Source organism: Zootermopsis nevadensis, unplaced genomic scaffold (genome assembly GCF_977971745.1).
Source record: "Zootermopsis nevadensis isolate Lab colony 2312 unplaced genomic scaffold, Znev_1.0 Znev_ptg000007l, whole genome shotgun sequence".
Taxonomy (NCBI): Eukaryota; Metazoa; Arthropoda; class Insecta; order Blattodea; family Termopsidae; genus Zootermopsis; species Zootermopsis nevadensis.
The window spans coordinates 14412823-14436437 of NW_028259139.1; the positions used below are offsets into that span (position 1 = coordinate 14412823).

The 23615-nt window shown below is 38.0% G+C and overlaps 1 protein-coding gene across 11 annotated transcripts in view; it reads right to left on the reverse strand.

Annotated features, from left to right (window-relative positions):
* shep (RNA binding motif single stranded interacting protein alan shepard) overlaps nt 1–23615 on the reverse strand; it is a 148486-nt gene that overhangs the window by 11504 nt on the left and 113367 nt on the right. For 6 of the 11 annotated variants that reach the window (XM_022071759.2, XM_022071750.2, XM_022071751.2 and 3 more), the window contains 8 exons: nt 23171–23229; nt 19361–19485; nt 11930–12087; nt 10156–10318; nt 8834–9049; nt 7640–7723; nt 4737–4838; nt 2108–2256 (listed from right to left, as the gene is read on the reverse strand). In XM_022071759.2, the coding sequence (XP_021927451.1) occupies nt 2108–2256; nt 4737–4838; nt 7640–7723; nt 8834–9049; nt 10156–10318; nt 11930–12087; nt 19361–19485; nt 23171–23229 (1056 nt within the window). Of the gene's footprint in view, nt 1–2092; nt 2257–4736; nt 4839–7639; nt 7724–8833; nt 9050–10155; nt 10319–11929; nt 12088–19360; nt 19486–23170; nt 23230–23615 lie in introns of all 11 variants that reach the window. The other 5 variants (XM_022071752.2, XM_022071754.2, XM_022071753.2 and 2 more) reach the window with 5 other exon arrangements.

Consider the following 23615-nt stretch of genomic DNA (forward strand, 5'->3'; position numbering starts at 1 on the left):
TCCATTAATATGTCCTCAATAAGAAAATCAGAAGTTCAATAATATTCAAACATTTTAAACTCTAAGCACAGAGAGATATGGTCCTAACAGACCAACAAACTCTTTCATTTACACACAGCCCCTTGAACTTTCTTAAAAATTTTATACCAGACAGTAATGGCAGCCTACGCAATCGATCACATAAGCTACTGGCAAAAAACCAACTTTAAAGACAATCTTCAAACACAAAATAGATGGCTGATGCTAGGTTACTGCACAGTTATGGCCCCAATGCGCAAAAGCTGTACTGTATGGTTAAGTGTGTTCATACATTACGGTAAGCAATGATAATATTCTCCAACCACTTTCTCTTTTAGCAACATAAACAACATACAATTGCACTGCATTGGTTTAATAAAATGCAACAGCACAGCATAGCACAGCAAACAATGCAGCTAATACTGCACACATCACTATTCTACTAGTGGGCATGATTACAGGTAAATATTAAACACAATCACCAACATCACCCCCTTTGCATCAATTTTGTTTCATAAAATTAAAAAGGCTTTTTACCACATAAAACAAAATGTCATAAAAATGAAATATTTTACATGGCTATGCCCTCTTTTTTTAAAAAAAAAAAGGTTTCACGTTCTAGTTCAACTACATTCAATTTCAGAAGGCTTAGAAAAACCCAAATGCTAACTCAATCAAATTAATCAGCACTTTAAGTGTGACTGGAGAGAGTCTACGTACGTAAGTAATTTCCTTCTGACAGTAGCTCAGCTAGTCAAAAAATTCTCCATCTTTGATTGAAAGGAACCCAAAGGTTCATCAACAAGTACACAAGATTTCACCACCAATCCCTAACGAAGGTGACAGAGTGACCAAGTTACTCAATCTAACAGCAGACATTGAAGTGGGGGGTAGAGAGAGAGGGGGAGAGTTCTTTTTCATTTGCTAGACATCGAAATGTGCAAGCTGATCACCACTTCATCTTTAATCAAGTTAATTCTAGGTTGATAACCCTTGTTACATTCATTTATGCCTCTGCAAATGTCTCAAATATTTTTGTTACTGTTGTTTCAAGCTCATTAATTTTGTCTTTCAGATATTCCGTTTTATTCCTGAAGCTCTACTAACTTCAAACAATAACTGTTCATATTTTCTCCATGTGCATGGCTTGGATTCTGCAACAACTACTTACTTTTATCTAATAATTCCTAACATCCTTTGTCAAACCATGGTTTATGATGCATTAATTCATAATGGCGAGACATTGTCCGGCTGAAATGTAGTTTTCTCTCATACGTTCCTATGTTTTACCAACGTCTTTAATACAACATTTTAAATTACAAAAAGGTTATAATTTTAATTAGTTTAAAGTTTAAAGGGCACAAAATATTATTACCCACAGTGTCATAAAGATAAATTTCTAACCAACTGATAAAGCACTGAGGAAGATGCTGACAACAGCATTATGAGGGATGAAACAAATGTGTATGTCTATTTAACATGGTAACTAGGATAATAAAAGTTGCTGGTATAAGAAATTACCATATCCAAAACTACACTGCATGAAGGGTTACAAGATTAATAAACTAGTAACTGAATATAAATCTCACACAAGAGGATAAGTCGACTAAAAGAAAGTTGGCGAGACCCCTTCCGCCTAATACATAGCAAAGAAGAGAAAGACTATTACCACTTATGTTTGTTACAAATTGTACCATGGTGAGATAAATATTTTATTGAAGTAGACATCAACCTTGTCCAAACTTATAAATTACAAATGACAAAAAACACTTTGTCTTTGTACTTCAATACAGGATGACAGTAAGCTGGCACAGCAACCCATCACACAAACTATGATCACTACTTGCCGCAGCCAATCATTCAATTTGATAAGTATTCTACCATGTATCTTCTTTACCACTGACACTTCTACATGACTTCACAGTGTGTGTCACTGATACTCTAAAATAAGTAATAAAATTCAACTGGGATTTTGCCCAAGGATACAAGTCTGACAAATGGAGTACATTTTCCATACGTGAACATGTGTATCATGACCACTAATAGCCAGTGCACTGTGCAGCTGTCTACTTACCACATGCTTGCTTACTTGGGTGCCTGGTTGGTTTGGTATGGTTGATAATTGTCATCTGGTGAGGCAGCATTGGAAGTCTGTTCAGAGTCCGCAATGGGCACAGCATGGATGATGGACGTACCTGGTCCATGGTAGAAAGGGTACGGATGTGGGCTTGCAATGTACTGAAAAATGACAAACATACACATAGAAAAAGGTATTGCAGAGTTCATGTTGCTCTGCGTCTTATTTAAATGGGCACCGAGGCCAATGAGGCCTGCAATGTAACAAAGAAGTCTTTCTGACTCTCGTGCTTTAGCTGAACCAAGAAATTCACCTGGGCCTTCAATCTGAGACATAAATGCTCATAATTCTCAACACAGCATATTAAACTGCTGTCTGTGAATATTTAGTTATTAATTAAAATGAAGCTCAAAATGCCCAAACTATGTAACTGACTCCATGGAGCAGAGTTCTTGAGAAGCTAACATTAGCTCAGCTACTCAAGATCTTCCCACTTTGTACAGAACTTGAAGATTCATTACCATGATCACAACCACACACCAGTGATCCCATCATCAGCCAGATGTACGATGTGCTCTTCTGTTATGGATACTCTGGCTGTGTATTGGCTTTAAACATTATTTGTGTTGAATGAGATAAGATAATGACTATACAGTGTTTCTATAATAGACATACATATTTTCCAATTAATTCTTCTTGGGCTACCAGCCGCGTAAGGTCGTTTAATGGAGAAAACACCACCATTTAAAAAACTATCTTCGTCCTCATCCTCAGGGTACTCAAATATGACAGAAAATAGAGGCTGGTGATCATAACTACAGATGGCTGACTATCAAGTACTGAGACCTGTCCGATTTATGGATGAAGACTGGTGACAATAAAGTTATTGACACAGCAGAGCTAGACAAACAGTACTATACAGAGCAGGAGGTACAGTTAGAGGGAGATTCTGACTAACACTGCCTAGTGATCTGTTTGCATATGGAGTTTCAATAATAAACATATGCATCACCACTGTGTGATACGCAATCTGGCACACAGCAGAATGATATTGTATGGTACGGTATGGTATGCTCACCAGGCACCTTGTCCATCAAACTGAAGCACGTAAGAAGTGCTCTAACTTGAAAACTAAGGAATTGCAGACATGTTTATAAGGACTTATCACCGTTTAAAATTATTTGTTGTCAGGACTTTTTCCATCATCTTTAAAATCACGACGTTTCAGAGGCTGGTTCTGTCTCCGTCTTCAGGTGAGAGGTACCTACTCTGTTGGGTCGCTTAGATAGAGCTAGTCTCTGTCACTGGACAATATAAATCGTGCAATTATTCCAACTCATCCACCCAAGTACGGGTTCTGTCAGTAGATTATAATACTTAAATGATAAAATAAAAATTATAAGACCACTCATACAGCTCTGTAAGCAACCAGTTCTGAAACTGCTAAAAATGGACATAAAACCCTGCTAAAAATTGACATAAAATCCCTGCTAAAAATGTTGGCATCCAAGTCGTCAAAGGACATTAAAACCCAAACATCATAAAAACACAGAAGAATCCACTACTGCCATCCTCTGTTCGAGAGGATATGAACCTACCACCAGTGTCCTATAAGCAAGAAAAAACATGTCACTGGTGTCCTTGAGAGATAAGAGTCTACTGGGTAACTTAGAACAAGTGTTGCAGACAGTTATTGGTATCTACAGACGATGGAAAAAGTCCTGACAACAAATAATTTTAAGTGTAAACTATCAGTGTCAAAACCCTTTAGAACTGACTTATCACTGTTTTAGGATGAACAATTCACCAGCAAAGACACAGAGATGTTGTGGTTGTGGACTACCTCAATGCATTATCATGGCATAACCAGTCTGAAATTGACATGGTTAATTCAAGACTCAGTATGTTTACTCAACCAGTGTAAAAACACCCACATCAGATGGGTCCACTGTAACCGCAGCATGGTGTGTCCTCAGACAGCCAATCGAGGACAGTAACTGAGAATATAATGAGCATGCAGTTGCAGACAACCAAGAAGGAATGGTTCTCTAGCTTGGGGATAGGGTAAAGGGGGCTAATAACTTGCCACAAAAACCAGCATATTACGAAATGTTACACAGGACCAAAGACTTAACAGATTCTTAAGAACCCAAGCAATGGGGAAATGAGCACATGCAACTCGTAATGTTGGGAATCTCTATGTGCAGGTCCTTTGAAAACATTATCAATAAGATTACTAAATGTACTCCATCCATCGTCTGGTATTTGAAAGAACACATGTTCCTGGACACAGGTTAGCTCTTTCTAATGGACCCAACTGAGAAGGTGTCCTTCCCCTTTTCATCACAGGACAGAAACAGATGCAGTTTCTCAAATGTGTTCTTTTGAATACCAGATGATGGACAAAGTCCAAGAATTCAGTAATCCTGAGCATAACATACCATCACCAGAACCCATAAAACTGACATGATTGGTGCTGCGTGTGCGCGCACGCTGTGACAAGTAGCATGTTTCTCGAGTACCTGTCCAGTAGCTCATCTCTGACAATGCAACTTTTAACTTATCCTTCTCAATGAAGAATGAAAACATTTTTCAGAGATGATGTTGATAGAGAAATAAGAAATAAATTTTACAAACTTACTGATCCAGCAGTACCAAGCTGCAATGTTGACATGTGTGTTGCCAACTGTGGAATCATGGAACTGTACTGCACTGAGCTAGGATCTGCTGATGTTGGCATCATCTGAAACAATTCCATAATAAAGTGAATTATAACACACGCCAGAGATGGCCAACATTCTGTTATATGCAGATCATTTAAAATAGGAGTGGGTATTTTAGACGTCCAGTACACAAGCTTATATTGCACACTTTTTATTCTTGACTGTTTACATAACACTTTCAGTTCCTAACATTATTTAGCATAAAATGATTCCAATGTTTGTGGAATCTGATTAAAGATATCCTGTAATGTGTCTCAAATGGATGAGGAAACCCATGAAAAAACTCATGCCACAATAGCTGACATCTGTACTTAGATATGAACCTGAGACCTCCTAAATATGAAAAAGGAGTTAAAGTTTGAACGTCCCCACCTTCTCTTTTTACTGGACAATGAAGGTATTCCTAACTTTTAAAGCAATTTTATTTTATAACATTTAGAAAAGCACAAAACAAGTGTAAACCACTTCAGTGTCTTAGGTCATACTGTACAGTACAAATAATTTGCATACATTATTATAAACAGTATACAGAAACAAGTTTATTTACAATACAAGAGTAATGCCTTTCATGTGGTTTAAAACAGAAGTGATGTCATAACCATTCACAGCGCAAATAAAAATATACATGAGGCAATAATAAACATTATTGTTTAGGAAAAGGGAAATTCATACCTCCAACCTACAGGGTTGTTGCTATACTTCAGCTTCGGGGTTAGGCTAAGTTAGGTTAGCAGTATGCAAGTGTGACACATTGCCAGCTGGACTGTGTGTAAGCCATTATGCACAACCAATAAAGGTTAAATAATTCAAACTCTATGAAACTTCCTACTAGTGCATAATATAAATCTTAACTGACTTACCTAAGGAAAAACTTTGTAAATAAAATGTAGTTATGATCAACCACAAACTACTTCATGGCTGTTAGGAAATTAAAAAGTTGCTAACTTTAAAATTGTAATTTACCACCTGTGGTAAACAAGTAAGTATCCCACTACACACGACGTCGGCACTTAGGGGAAGAAGTGGCATAGCTCCTACTCATTCTTAAACCTTGGCACTTGAAGGGTTTAGTGGTCAGCATCATGCCCCAGTTGCACTTTACCCCTGGTAAAGGACCCCGGTACCCATTGGATAGGAAACTGGGTCGGCCCCAGAACCGGTCTGGACGCAGAGGCTAGACCAAAAATCCTCTGCTTATTTCAAACTACTCATTTTTTTGTACCAATCTTATTTCATACTTCATCTTTGTTTATGGCATAGTTGGCGGAATGTAAATGTTTACATACAAATGATTATTCCCTAACACACCTGTAGCCCTCAGGACACAGTACCACTTTTCAGAATCTGATACGTCAGCCCAAATTTTTCCTGTTATTTACAAAGTCCAAAACCAGAAGTGACGTAATTGCACAGCTGGGGCTATAATTCACAATCTTACTATATATGTCTACGTAACTTTTCATTATCTTCCATGAAACCAGATCAAATACAGAATATATAATTCAAAATTTACAACACTTCTCTTTTAGTAAATGTTCTACTTCCCAAGGGAACCGTCATTGTCCACCCCATTTACATACCATACAAAGTTGTTTTGCTTTTTAACCACATAGTCCCTACCTTTCAGGTGAAATCAAGGGAGTCTAATATTTCAGCTTTACAATCTTGTTAACAGCTCTCAAACTGACCCCACGCTGCTATGCAGTTTCTCCCAAAGTGAAGTATGTTCATGCAATATTATGATCTTACTTTTCTACGTGTCAGATCCATTGGTTCTGAAGAAGGTACTCAAAAGAAAAATAATAAAGTTTTTCAGAAAACAACCAATTTCATACAGCTCACTATATAACACCACAAAACACATTAATGAAAAGCACAATAACACAGGCTGCAAGAAAATTGCGGCCAAAGATGTAAAAAGCCGTTATCAGCATCATTAATATGAAAAATATATAAAATGCCTCTTTGTTCACAACAATCCGCATAAGACCTGACCTAACCTACAATGACAATCACATTTTACAAATATTCTACAAGCATGGCCAATGTAATGATGTTAAACACATAATTCTTGTACTGTAATGAGAGCACTATTTACTTATTTCTGATATAACAAGTGATTTAAATCAAATGGAAATCATCAACATATTCAACATTTTGTTGCTAACAGACTCAATCAACTGTTGTTCTATTTGGTTTCTTAATATGATTGGACAATACAAATGAAAGAGAATTTGAATGTTTACACACTTGCTCTGTAACTGTCCCTTAACCTTTATGGAATGTGTCAATGCTTCCACGCGATCCGGGTGGCCATGCATCGCAATTGCAAATCACTAACTGTTAATCCCCACAGCTTAGCCAAAGTCTGGGGGTTCAAATTCCATATATCTGTGGAATAAAGTTTAATCACACTCGCAACGCAACTCAACTAAACTAAACTAACCTAACGTAACCTACAAATATTGTGTAGGATTCGAGGGGCATTAAATCCTCTATTCCTGTATGATAAACAATAATTTCATACGATGAAAGAATATGCGGCATGGCAACTTCAGGGATTACTGGTTAGTACACGGCTTGGTTCAGTAGAATCTCCTCGGGCAATCAGCCGCGTCAAATGGTTGCACAAAGAGACAAGCGTTTCGGGAACCATCTGATGACATCGGAACCATGACAATGGGGACAGAGATGGTTCCCGAAACATCAGTCTCTTCGCTTGACAGGGATGATTGCTCAAGAATATTTTATTTAATTTATTCACTGCGAAAGCTTCAAATCATGTAAAACAGTTTGGTTATTGTGGTCCAACTCCACTTACCACAGAAATGCCCCTGGAGTGTTGATTCTCATTCTTGTAACTATGCATGTGAGAGGTGGTGGCCACCTGGCAAGCAAATTGGTCCTGAAAGCAGGGTACAGCAAGTGACATGAACTGTACTGGCGTGCACAATGCTTTAATGTGAAAGCCAGAGCAAAAATAAGTTTATATTTTCTCATCCCGTGTTTCAATAACTGATTCACACACATTTCATGTAAACATACATGAATGCGTCAAAACTTTCCAACATACTCCATACATCATGCATGTCCCAAGTTGCCAACCACCATGTACATCACTGCAAGTGTTTGAAAGGCTGTGAAAGACAAATATCTGAACTTCCTACTCCACTCCTAATAATTATTAACCTTTATTGGTCATGTATCACACACTAAGTGCGCTCTTAAGTCCAACTGGCAGCCCTATAGTATAATCACATCACGGAAGATTAAGTATCCTGCTACTCTGACTGGTGCTTCTATCTCTAAGAACACTGCAGCTGAATAAAACAAGACAATACTTGTCACAACTGTGACAACTTACATTTAAATATAGGAATTAAAGGGGCACATATCAATATTTTTTCACACATTTTTATGGAACACCATTCTGTAAGTTTTGATCCATAAACATGACATTTATCCTATTAACAGATAAAGAAACAATGATATCACAATTTAAATATATCTCTTGCTAACTGCAGTTTAAAGAAGTGTTGTTAATTTTAACTCTTAAACTTTAAAAAAAAAAAATTTCCTCACTCTGTCAAAAGTTTTGTTTTTTAATTCCCAAGCATTAATTTGTATAAGCACACAGTCAATGTATGCAGTTGATCTCGAGGGGGGTTTGAAACACCACCTATATTAAGAGGCTCTGTTTTCTGCTACTTTATTTATAGCTGCTCGACTATAATCATTGGGTCATTAAGCCACCATTGGCTTCAGCTTACAATTCTGTCCTGAGAATGAAAAACATTTTGGCCTGAAAGATTGCTTTCATTTACTGAATGCTGCACTGTTAACAAATGTACTAGGTATATAATAATAACAAAATGGAGCCTGAAACCGAATGAAATAATGGAAAGGAACGGATCCCTCTAAGGCACTGTCACTGTTCATATAGGGTTTTGAGGCTCTGTAGGGAAAGACATGCAAGAAGGCACACAAGATTTCATAACACTCTGTTAGTACTAACTTCCATTTGAGTAATATGAGGCGCTGGCTGCATCACATACTGGGGTAGCCAGGGATTCCCGGGCAATGAATAGCTCTGCATAGTCTGAGCACCGTAGTGTCGACCGTACTGTGTTAAAGCTGCGGGAAGCATGTGCTGTGCTGTCACTCCATTCTGTGACATGCCGCTTGGGTCGTAGCTTACTGCAGCTGCCTGATATAAGTCAAACACACACAACTAAACAATACTGAGGTTTCCTGTGTACTACATTATTGATGTCATTAGTGCACATGTTAATTTGATCATGGAACATTATTTTGATATATCACAAATAGAAATACAATGCATAAATCATAATAACCTGTGAATGGAATAAAGTAGTTGTAATTGGTCAGTCATGCACTTTCCTTATAAATGCACTGCTAGACAACATTAATCTAAACCACTAACATACAACTTGTATTTTCATTTTCAAAAACCTCTGCCATCCTTTTTCACACCATCACCCTTATCCTCAGTTGGCACTTTTATATTTAAAACACTGATGTGCCAATATCAACAACACTTGTAACAAATATTTATTTACTTACTTACAACAAATATTTATTTACTCACTCTATGGTGAAGGATATTCTTCGAAAAGTTACTTGGCTTGTTCAAAGAACAGCCCACATTTTTTATGGAACCAGAAGGTTCATCACAGTGTTCATAAAAGCCCACCACTGGACTCTATGCTAAGCCAGTTACATCCACTTTCCTCCATTGATTCCTATTGCCTTAAGGTCTATCTTAATGTTGTCCTCCCACCTACGCCAAGGTCTTCTCAATGGTATTCTCCCTTCAGGCCTTCCAACCAATACCTTGTAGACACTCCTCCCCTCCCCCATAAACACTTCATGTCCTGTCCACCTCATCCCTTCCTCGGTTTATTCACCCTAAAAATATCAGGTCATGAGTACAGGCCGTTAAGCTCATCATTACTCAATTTTCTCCATGGTCCATCTTCCTCCGTTTCAGGTCCAAATATCTACCACAATACTATATTCTCAAAGACTCTCAATCTATGTTTCTCCCTCAAAATGAGAGACCAAGTTTTGTACCCATACAGGAGAACGGGCAAAATAACACTTTTTTAATCAAAATATTTTCATCTGAATGATAACAGGCATTCCCTGAATTTAATCTGATCTTGATTTTGTCATGAATGTCATTCTCATTTAGTTTTTCTTGTTGCTTAGGCAGTGCAGATAGGACAACATATTTCAACAGGGAAATTACTTTTCAGTCTAGTTTTTTATACAATAAAAATAACTGTAGCAACAAATGCATATTCTGCAAAATACCTCTCCACCGTCCCTCCACATTCGCTGATCTGGACTCTTGTAGAGGCTACGTTTCTTATTTCCACCATCAGCAAATTTCACGAGAAGTGGCTCCTTTGACCCGGCCAGGGAGCTCCCATTAAAAATTTGGATTATTTGCTCACACTTTTCTTTCGATTCCATCCTGCAAAAAATAAATGTTTCAAAAATATTCTGAGCTGATAAAATACCTGACTCCCTATGTTACAATGTATACCTCTTGTGCAGGAAGACAATCTACTTATTCTTTTCTTCTTCCTTCAAGATATGGATGCCAAACCCACATCCTGCCTGGTGCCAAATTTTTACCAGAAGTTTCTTACCGACGTGAAGTGGTGTCAGATGATCGACATGGTCTAGTTCCAACAGTAAGCTAATTAACTAAATGAGATACTTGCTGTCATGTATTTTAACACAGTTTTTTTAATTCTTGGTTTGCATGTAATTGTTTTGAGAGTTACGCAACTGACAGCTTCTTATGTCTGATTTGATGTATTGAGAATAACACTGCTCAATAAATGTTTTGTCACATAAGATGTTATAAATGATCTACATGTACTTATTCATACTGGTTACAAAAATAAAAAAACAGAATTTTTCCATAACACAAATTTTTAGTGAGAAACAAATTTGCAATAATTAAGATTTATATCAGAACAGGAATGTGAAGTGGTCTGCTGCATATTACTACACTGCTCTGCCATATTCCGCATGACACTACTTGCATCGCTGGTTTTAACTTTGTCAGACAACTTTCATGCTGACTTGTATTTGTTAGTTACTCACTTTATTTTCCTCAGTAAACCTTATGTATTTTATTCATGGCTTTTCTTAACTGTTAGTCATTTATAAATGTTTTATCCTTTCTACGTCTACATGTGCATACTGCTTCACTCCAGAAAGCTGCCTAAGTACGTCAACCATCCAAACAGTCCGTTATATGTGCAGAGAGTTAACTTTTAAATTTTAAAGATGAATGTTCCCCTTCTCAGCAAAAAATTATATAAATCTCATTTTGACTATAATACAGGTGATCATCACAAGACATGGGTACCCCATTTATGCTTCATTAAGCGTTTCAACAGTTTGACTCAATGGGCCTAGTAAAATGCCTTTCACTGTTCTGATGGATTAGACAGAGCCAAATTCTGCAGTCTGCCCACTGTTTTTCTTTGATGTTGGAACTGAATGTTTACATTACGATGCAGATGAACAATGGCTTCAAATAGTTCATTTCTTTCCACATCCTTCCTTCCTTCCTTATGCATAACTTTTTTCATAATCTGTTGTCCCCACCTTGGTAACTGCTTGGTTAGGATAACAGTTAACAATGGTCTATCAGGAACCGCAAAGGATATTTACTATCAACCGCTGAATTTTGCTTACGAAACATCACATATCATGCTCGTAACGTTCTTTTACATGCCGTAAATCTACAACATGGGACCGCCGACTCTAATTCCCCACTGAAGGAAGTTTTCCTACGGATTTTTATCAACCTTAAAAATCCATCGACCTCGGCCGGGATTGAACCCGCGAACCTTGGGTCCAGTGGCGAACACGCTAACCACTAGTTCACCGAGGGCGACACAGAGATGAGAGTACATGGATGTTAAACTGGTAAGGAATGGCAAGAAATCCGCCATTATTTCAAGATAGTGTATCAGCACTCACCTGGAAGGACAAAGAAAGAATTACATAATCCCCAGCCGAAAGTAAACAAATGCCTTCTGAATATGTGGACACAAATCCTCACCTTGCGAAGCCAACACCTTTACTTTGACCAGCCGTATCCCTTAGGATCCTTGTTGAGATAACCTGTCCATACTTTGCTAGCAAGCTGTCGACATCATTCTCCTTGAAGTTAAGTGGCAAGTTGGCAAGGTACAAGTTCGTTGGGTCCTGCTCTTGTTGCTGCCCAACACAAACAAATAGCAATTCATGTAAACTGACATGACAGTGATGAATTATGACAAACACACGGCTGCTGAGTTCACATAAAAATATAATTTCCAATATTTAACGAAGCCAGTAAATAAATGCACACAAAATCATTTAAAAATTGGGAAACAGGATCATTGAAATGTCCACCACCTTACAGTCTTACTTGTATTGTCCATCCAGTAGTTACAATAATAGATGTTCAACCCCTTCAGTGCCAATGACAAGTATACTTGTTGCACAAACATGTCTATTGTGCCAACCCTGAATACATGTATCTGTGACTCCTTCAGTTTTGTTCCATCATACAAACTCCAAATTCATTCGCACTATGCTTCATCAATATTTAAAATCAAGCGCCAGACTTTAACTTGATTGGATGAAAACAATAAACTTCATAATGTTAAAATCAAAAGAAACACATGAAATGTTGATACCAACATATTCAAAAGGAAACGGTTGGTGAGATTGAAAATGTGGTTCAGAAATATGGCAGTTACAGTTAAGAGCAGATACCTGATGGAGTTCAGATGTTATTCAATTTTAAGGTCTTCATAGCTTTGTCCAGTACATTGCTAATTGCAGATAAAAACGTCCTGAGTTCAATCTCAGATAAAAACCACCATCAACAATTTTGACACCGTTAAATTAAGAAAACTTACCATCAAGCATTCTTTATGTGCAATGACTTCATCGTTTACAATTCGTGGCCTGTTAATTGTGTTGAACTTGATCTTGAGCTTTCAAAAACGATCAGCTTGACAGGAAGCATATAGCTGTGTTACCAAGAAATCTAATGCTTATACATCATATATTTGCATGTAATAAGAGATATTTAGATGTTGCCAAAGTCATATCTACCGACTTGGACTTGCTTTCTTCTCTACCAAACTACAGGAAGCAGAAAGACACCACTTATTAAGCATCTCACAAGCGACAGTGGTACAGTCCGTGAAAAATGTCACACGGTCAGTATTCATACTAGAGGTATTATGATCCTCTCAGAACATATTTCCACCTTAGTGTCTTCCGTTTTATGCAAGTTAAAAAGAATATCAAAACAGTTCATAATAGTAGTTCAATGTATACAGCTTAGTGGCATTTAAATAGACCAGCAGAGAACCGTAGTGCTATTTAAAAGGGACCGCAATTGCTATTAAACTTAAAGTGATACCTATAGGACATCAACAGTGGTGTCTCAAACTTTCATCATCTGCCCTGTAAATATTAATTATTCATTATTTACTTCACTAATCACCAAACTCTTGTTAATAAACCTTTACTCCTGACATGTATACTACTCTTGTAATGAATGTCATCCATACAAATTGCAACTGATCTAAGCAATCACACCAACTTATCTACAAATGCCCAACAACCAATAACAAACTGGAAACAGGAAGCCAGTATCATATTCTTCGGAGGAGTGCCAGTATAAAAAGAAATGGCCGCCCAGACACATGGGGAGAGAGAGAGAGATGGTGAGACAAGAGCCAATGGCAGTCACAGATACACTGCACCAAGATGTGTACCAAAATAAGGCTTGTCACAACCCTTTCATTACCAGCACTGATTATACTCATTACTTCAACAGAGCGTACACTACTGAATTTGAAAATATTCGTTTTTAGTTTGGTGACCTTCACCGATGATATTACACAGTTCACAGATTCAGGAAACTCAAAAACAATTATTATATTTCTAAGATGGCTGTGTTATTTGTGCTCACTGCCACGAGAACCTGAAATCCTACCTAGTATACTTCTTCGAATTAAATTTAAAATAATCCAATTAAAATAACACTCGACAAGTTGATACAAACACATATAAAAACAAATAAATAACATCAGAAAAGGTTAACGACGTGTACTTTCGCCAGCGGAGGAAGCAGTGACTGCCCAAAAAATAAGGCACATCAGTTTTCACATGCAATGTGATATATTTTGTAATTTTTCTGCACTGATGATTAATCAGTTATTGGGGCATCTGTATGAACAACTGGACCAGAAGTATGCTACTCCAGCACGCCCAATAAAATAAAGTGTGGGGGGAAATAAAACTTGCCTTTCTCAGCTGCATCGTAACACTCTGCTTGCACACAAAACATTCACAAACAGTTAGTACCCTTGGAAAAGGCAACCCCAAATATACATGTAATACATGTGCAATAATGTAAATATATACTTTAGTCTCAACAGCTGCTGGATGTGACAAAATTCTTTTACGAACCATTAGCATTCTCTTCTCTCAATACTGCACAGTGCACATCTGCAAACCATTTCCATTCTTTACCTGCTATGACCTCAAATTACTTAACAAAGCAAAATAAATGGAAAATTTTAATCTTAATGGCACCAGAATAGCGGATTTAAACCCTCACTACGGTGCTGCTGCCAAGACTTTCGATTTAGCAGCATGCTACTGTAATGCATGGCCACCTGGACTGTACCAAAGTCATGATGACGCACAGGAAAGTAAAGCTGTCCCACTATACGCCATGTAGGCACTTGGGGGGGAGTGGAGGTATAGCTCCTACTCATTCTCGACCTCAGCACTAGATGGGGGTGAGTGGTCAGCATCACGCCCCTGGGAAAGGACCCCAGTACCCATTGGATAGGAGGCTGGGTGGGCCCCAGAGCCGGTCTGGACGCAGAGGCTAGAGGAAAAATCCTCTGCCCCCGTCGGAGATCGAACCCCGGTCACCCAGTCCGTAGCCAGTCACTATACCGACTGAGCTACGCCGGCTCACATGATGATGCACAGACAAAGGTTAAATTAGAAGGTACATGCATACAAACATACACATCTGTATGCCCAAATGCATACTCTCTCTTTTTCACGTCACAAAATCCTGGATGAGGAAAACTAATTCTTTCCAGTTTACAGATGACTATTTAAAAATCACACATAACAAAAGGAATGTGAATTTCCAGATTGGCATACAAGCTACAGCACTTATTTTAATGTACTTCAAATCCTACTAAGTGGAATAAAAGAGTCCAACGTGGCTGTTATGATAAATATTCTACAAACTACAGCAACTGCAATTACTACAATTAAACATATTTCAAAATTACAATCAAATAACCCATTACTAAAGCTACATTAGCATATCATCATCATTAGACAACAGCATCAGGAAGTCCACCAGGTAATCAATACTAATATAAAGGTAAAGTAGTACAAGTTGGGTAACATAACAAAAACACTTTTAATTCGTGGTTATGAGTCCCAAATGCAGATGTTATCATATCAGCAGAGACATCACACTTTGTAGTACTGATACAGAAAACAGCACATTGCTGTTTCAAGAAGACATGTTAACCGCGCACATTTCTCCTAAACAATGCGCGTGACTCGATTCAACCGAAAATGGGTGGCTGAATTGAGTAAGAAGCACGGGTGAAAACGGTCACTTTAACTTAAGGTACGTGCATCATATATCTCAGTATAAAAACTTATAACATTTGAATATATATGAAGAGAATAAACATGTCTGATTTAACGTAACACAGATTAAAATCTGCCACCTTCACACTTCAAATCCCAACACAATTTTTATTGTACTACACTTTACCCTTTCCCTGGCATTAAATTCAGCAAAAACTCTGGTGGCTTAATAATTACAGGGAGCCCAGTTTCATCAGCATTTTAAACATTAACTGGTTCGTTATGCAAGTTCTGTACAGAGCAGGCCAAAATGGTTTTCAAGGCAGTGAGGACGATTTCATTCTGGGTTTTGGCACTATATCGACCGTCTCCACCTAGAGTCCTGAAGAAGGAGACAGTATGATTCTCCAAAACACTGGTATCTACCCAAATCTTCATCATAATTAAAATACTCTGACATCAGAGCTAAGCTCAGTCCTCTGTAATGCTCAAACAACAAACTTTCAGGTTTTCAAAGAATAGTTCCAAGTGTCATTCTTCAAAAACCAATTAAAATATTTTTCAGCCGTTTTCAGGATGAAAATTTATGCTCCACATTATTTGTCGTAGCAAATATATAAACATTTAGCCTGGCATCTGCCCATAAGCTGTCTTTCCTGTTTGCATGGAAAATATTGGACCTCCACCCACATTTATTCAAACATTCAATAATTTTAATTCCTTGAATTACTTTCTGCAGGAAAGAAAACAGCAAAATTGAATGCACTATCCGCCTGGCAAAAATGTTCTCTTTAACAGCCTTTACGGCCTCTTGAATGGCATTTTGAGTCCACTTTGGCTTCGTCTTCTACATATTTGGCCATTTTCCTATACGGATACAGATTCACTTTTCAAGTAACTAGACACTAATAAATAAACTACATATTACCACAATTTAAAAATAAGATCCAGTGCATTTTAATGAGTACTTGCTTTATAAACAATACATGTTCTCCTTCTGTCGTACGCACAATGGCTTCAACTGCACATTTCTGTTCCAACATGGCACAGGACCCTTCACTACTTAACATAAGTGGCAGCACCGGTAACAAATTTTTGGATGTCTGCCATCTATAGGTAATTTTGTTTAAATGATCCTTTTTGCCATCTGACCCGATTTGTACTACTTTACCCTGAAGATAGAGGTTTCAAAACAAAACAGAAATGGGTAAACTGACTGCAGAAAGAAGTGCAGATTACAGAAAGGGCTCCTGTTCAAGTTACGTTCCAGGGTGGTTTGCAACCCGCACGTTCTCTCTCAACCTGGCCTGTTAAAGTAAGGCATGTTACATTAGTCCAGATCACGGTCTGGGTTCTGACAGTCTTGTAAGTGGTTACAAACAATGAAGTGAAACATGTTGCCTCCACCTTCCACCTTATAGACTGAGGCAGCAAGTTTCTCTGAAATGACCATAACCACTGACAATCCTACCTTGTGTCAGAAACCAGAAGACCATGATCTAATCTCTCACTGCTGTGATAACCTTAAATATCTCACATGTTAGTTTGGGTTAGGCCAAGTCAGGTTATGGGAAACTGCAGAAATCTGCAACTTTACATGCTTTTGTACCTTCACTAAAGTGTGTGCAGAGAGCACGCATAACTCAGAAGTATTACATTAAGAGACCAAATTATGCTCAAAACACATGAGCCACAAACAATATTGAGGGAGATTTCAGGTTCTCGTGGTGATGAGTATGAAGATGGCTGCCTTCACAGATGCAGCCTTGTAGATAGCAACCAACATTTCAGAGAAGCTGACTGCTGCCATACTCAGAGCAACGAGACAACAGAGGCAAGGACCTCCGAAACGCAGTGTAACATCCCAATAGCCCTCAAGATGGAGACAGCATGTTTCTCTGAAACGCTGGTATCTGACTACAAGTCCAAGCGTTACTACCCAACTTCCCAGAAGACCAATACCGACATCCTCACCACTGTGAGAACCTCAAATCTCAAATTTGAATGTAACTTTTCTTCCAACGCAAGACATAATGCAGTTTCACTAATGAATATGTACTTTAAGTGGAATAACTTAGAGTACATAAACAGAAATTTTGTATATTTTAGTAACTTCATAACATTCTAAATTCTCATAAATTGATTATACGTGCATGTTGGCTGGCATAGAATATGAACCATTGGGGTGTCTGCACATCATGGGACATTTTAAAACTTCCCTCATGGTGCATTGTATTTAACAAAAACTAGAAAATACAGTGGCTCCTGGGGTCAGCAATGCACATATTTGAGGCAGCAATGAACCCAATGTACCGAGATGGAAAGTGAACACTGTACCTTCACTGGCCTCAAATGTGTTCCACTGGCAGGTTTATATGCGCTGCTTACATACATCAATTCTGTAGCAAAACAACACATTCCTGACTCTAAAAGGCACATCACATCCCCCCACCTCCAAACCAAAGTGCTTACTCAACGTGGTGACTTCAATGCTTGTGATGTACAGTGCAAGCAAGGGGACAGAAAACAGTCAATCGAGGCTAGACAGTTCCGTTGTATTTATAGTTCCTGTATGCTTACAATTCATTCGGTTCCTTCACTTCATGTAACACACGCCAGATACTAAAGTGAACGTAACAAATGAACAAGACAGCAGAGCTGTCCAGTCACTTAGTGGCAGACAAACTGGCTTGATAACCACACACACCATAAAAAAGAGGACCCAAGTCCTTTAGGCATTTTCATGCTATTTAATGCTTACTGCTGCAATTCACAGCTATATGGCATAAACCAGTGCTTGCAGAGAATACCATTTCTATTCCACACTTCCTAGACTTCATCGACAACAAGACTTAGAATTTTACGTTTTCATGGCAGCAAGTCTAAAAACGGCCGTCTTCTGGGTCGTTGCGCCGTGTCGTCTGGTGGAAGTTCAATGACATTTCAGAGGTCCTTGCTGCGACTATCATCAGGGCAATGACTCAGCTAGTCAATAAACCTAAAGAATTTTTAAGAAGTTCACAAGAAACAGCCAATGGCTCCATATGTTCCTGAGCCAGATGAATCCATTCAAAACCCTCCTATCCAATTTCCTGAAGATTCACTTTAATGTTATCCTCCCACCCATTTATGCTTAGGTCTCCTCAGGCTCTCCAACCAAAATTTTGTTATGCACTGTCACATCCCCCATTCACGTAACATGTCATCTCATCTTCCTAGAAACTTACAACACAACCTAACCTAACCTAACATCTTGAGAAGAGTATGAAGAGTGATGCTTCTCAATGTACAATTTTGTCCAGTGCCCTGTCACTTCATTGATTTGACATCCAAATGTTGTTCTTGCCACCTTGATCCCAAACATCATCCATATCGACCCCGTCATGTGAGATTCCAAGTTTGATGCCATATAAAAACCACAGGTTAAATTAATAGCCTTGTATATTTTCATCCATACATTATTAGACAGCAGATGGGAAGAAAAAAGATTCTGTGCTGCAGTAAACCAAAGCATTCCCCATATTTAATCTGCTAATATCACAACAGAAATGATTTAAGCATTTCTCTATAAATAACCACTGCATTTTCTTTCAACAAACTGAAAAATATTCATATAATGTTTTTTAAAAATTTCCTTGCATGTCAAAGGGTTTATATTTATGCCAGACGGTTCAACACAACGTTAATATACTAACTTGCTCATGTAGTTAAAGTTACTTCCAACAAATAAAACATGCAAAACATATTCTCTATAACACAGACTTTCATAAGGGTTAGAACAAGGTTATGGAGTATAGGTATACTATTGTACTCTCCCTGCGGCAAGCAGTATTGCTCATCATGCAACATAACGTACACTGGGCAGTCTACGCAGCAACGAGATACCCACTTTCGCCATCTGCGCCTGAACTCCCTTCGCCTGCAGGGCTTTGACTGCCGACTCGGCCGATGCTGGAGTCTCAAAGTCAACAAACCCGTAACCTACAATAAAAACAAAGCACAATAAAAAAAACATGTAACAAACAACAAAGTTCACGCAACCAAATATGAGCTACAATTTGAGGGAGTGGAGGTGTAGACATACCAAATTAAAAACAAAATGTCCAACTCCAGTAAGCCTGTATGTCAAACCACATCACATAACCATTCACACACAAAATTCTTTTTCAAAGCATGATTAACATTTGGGGAAAAAAAGTATAACACAAACACACTGACAAAACCAAAATACAAAGACGCTGAAAATTTCTCCTATTCTGACTACATGCTACAGGATACAATTCCAAATTTCTAGAAGTACACTGCCTCATCAGATTTTAAATGTATTACAAAATGATTTCAACTTTTATCTTTCAAACATTTGTTTGGAATTCTCTCTAAATCTTATTTAAAGATATACATGTGGCACAAATAAAAATTCAAATTAGATATAAATACATACGGACAAAGAAACTGACTGTAGTAATTATCGAGGCATATCACTGTTATCGACTTCATACAAAATTCTATCCAACAATCTTCTCCCAAGGTGGAGTCCGTACGTAGACAAAATTATTGTGGACCATCGGCATGGGTTTCGAAGTAACAGGTCAATTACTGATCAGATGTTTTGTATTCATCAGATACCAGAGAAGAGATGGGAGTACAAGACAGTACATCAACCATTCATACTTCAAGAAAAGCGCATGATTCAGTTAGAAGGGAAGTACTAGTTAGGCTTATTAACATGTGTTTAAACGAACCTAGAGTAAAGTCCACATGGGTAAACATTTGTCTGACATGTTTTCTGTTGAAAATGGGAGATGCTTTAACACCATTTCCTTTCAACTTTGCTTTAGAATAAGCCATTAGGAAGGTCCAAGAAAACCAGGTCGGACTGAAATTGAATGGGACACATCAGCTTCTCGTTTATGCTGATGAAGCAAACCAATTGGAAGATAACATAAATACCATAAAGAAAATCACAGAAGCTCTAACTGGTGTTAGTAAGGAGGTTGACCTAGAAGTGAATACAAAGAAAACTAATTATATGTTGACGACTCGTCACCAGAAATTAAATCCGTGGCGTAAGAGCTCCAGAGAGCCATAGCCGACTAGCTTGACTGCTGGCCTCACGTTCACATGCCTAAGCAGAGGTGAACGATCATCCGACCAGATATAGTGTGGCGTGTGGTCAGCACGACGAACCCCCAGCCATTGCTAGCTTTCCTGACCGGATTACGCTACTCATTGTAGCACCCCAATTTCCTCACAATGCTGGGTTGGCACTGGTCCCATACACCGGTCAAAAATCTCATGAGAAATTTCTTCCCCCGAGACTCAAACCAGCGTGCATTCCATAACATAAAGACAGCTAATGGATCCTTTGAAAATGCGGCGAAGTTCAGATATTTGGGAGCAACAGTAACAAATCAAAATTCGATTCACGAGGAAATTAAGAGCAGATTAAATTCGGGTAATGCTTGCTACCACTCAGCTCATAACCTTTTGTCCTCTCATCTGCTGCCTACAAATGTAAAGATTAATAAATATAAATATATAGCATGTAGTTTTGTATGGGTATGAGTGTGAAACTTAGTCTTGGGGATCAGAGACTAGGGATGTTTGAGAACAGGGTGCTGAAGAGAAAATTTGGACCCAAGAGGGTGGAGAAAGCTTCACAGTAAGGGAGGAACTTCATCAGTTGTACTCCTCGCGAAACATAATTAGACTGAAATAATTATTATATTTGTTTACCGTCAAATCACAATAAAATAGTAAGATAAGATAATTAAAATGATTAAAATATCATCTTATGTTCCATATCGAGCATTCGATTTACATCGGAACATTCACAACATGTTTCGGTTTATCAAACCGTCATCAGGTGTAAATTATAAACTTTTAAACTCAAATTACAATTATTTATAGTTTTTACAATTTTATAATTTTATCATCTTTCTCAGTATATTTTATGGAAGTTGTGTCTAGATATTATTAATATAACATTATTGTTGAGGTGGTGTTATTGATGTTTATACCAGTCATATATGAAATAGCAATCGGTTCAGAGGAGAGATCCAGAAGCGTTACCATCTCAGAACAAGGTTCGTTATTGACTCAGTATTTTAATCATTTTAATTATCTTATCTTACTATTTTATTGTGATTTGACGGTAAACAAATATAATAATTATTTTAATTAATATCACAATATGACGCAACTATACTATCTCATAATTAGACTGATCAAGTCAAGGAGGATAAGATGGGCAGGGAATGTAGACCACATGAAGAGAAGAGGAATGCATAAAGGGTTTTGGTGGACAAACAAAAGAGAAAGAGACCCCTACAAAGACCTAGACACAGGTGGGAGAATAATATTAAAATGGAGCTCACAGAAACAGGATGAAGAAAGGACTCAGCTCCATGGTGTAAGAAAGTACAAATTAGTCTCACTTCAGAGTAGACTACTGTTTACAAGGGTGAAATGGTAAAGAGCAGAAAGCAGACTCCAAAGAGAGAACAAAGTTTTTTTTTTTTCCTCACTGGCATCAATATTCATGTATTGCAGATGAAAACCTATTACTGTAAAGCTAATGAACGGTAGGGACGCAAGGCCTCTATCTATAAAAACACAGAAAGACGCGGACAAACATCCATGCCTCGAGTGTGACTTAAACCCACGGTCCCAGCAGCTAGGCGCACAAGGTTCATGCCTCAGACCGCGTTGCCACTGCGGCCGGCGAATAATTAAGGAACACTTTTATTTCAAAACAGTATCTTCTGAGAGCAGTCGATCACATGGATGGGAAAGACGTATTAAGCCAGATATTGTTTCGTAAATTATCCTGGCTGGCAAGCAAAACATGTGAAAGCTTTAACTCCTAATTCTAAAGAAAACTCATCCCATTATTACATATTTTTTTAAGATTAGCTTATTTTCACAACTCCACGCTATGATAACATTTCAAAGTTATGGCACATCCACTACATCACAGTCTTCCTTGAGCACTTTTATTCTTAATTCAGTTCATTGAAAATTATTTCATGTTAACAGTCATATAAGCCAATCTGTAAGATCGTTCTGACTCAATCATTATGTAAACGGGACAGAGCCTTATTTTGTGATGCCCTTAGACAGAGTCCTTAAAATTTTGCGATCTTCCATGCAGTCTCCTACACCAACTTGTAAATTGGTCTTCCAACACAGTATGATTCTACATACAGTGTAAGACTGTAATCTTGAGACTTGCAGGGTGAGGAAGTGGGGTGAAGGAGGGAAGAAAGATAGCATCAGCCTTCAACACTTCAGACTTCCTGCATTCCTTGCAAGTCTCAAGATTACTTTAGCAATTGACATTCTGGCTACAAAGATTATTATTATTGACTAACTAGATGGCTTACCGAACCCGAAGGTTCATCACCGAATTAACCAAAGCCCTACACCGGACCAACAAAATCCAGTCTCCTTCAACTCCTATCTCCCATGGATCCCGCCTGAGATTATCCTCCCATCTACATCTAGGTCTCCCCAGCGGTCTCTTCCCCTCAGGCTTCCCAACCAACACCCGGTGCACACCTCTTGTCCCATCCATGCACGCTACGTGCCCCGCCCATCTCATTCTTCTCGACTTAATAGATTATTATAAATATAAGTAAATTTAAAAGAAATATTAAAAACATACCTTTACATCTATTCGTGTTCTTGTCTAATATTGCCTTCGTCGATATGATGTTTCCATACCTATAAGCAACATCAAACAATAAAAAAGCATTAACCCACACATTATGAACAACTCTTTTTTTTTCATATCACATACAAATATTAACAATTAATCAAATGCTAATATATTCATAACTATTAAAATGATTAATTGTAATATGACTAAGTCAACAAAATGTACCTGCACCGAAAACATGTTGCATTTGAACAATATGGCAGTGAAGAGATAAGCGGTCCACCCTATTAATTCCTGACGTTACTCCCTCATGTAGGATGAAGCATGTCCCTAAGTGGTGATCAGCAAGAATGTATAACTGTAGGCTAATGCCACCCTTGTACATCTTCCTGCATTCTCAATATAATCTAATTTATATTTTGCTACTTCTTTCGATACAATTTTCAAAGAA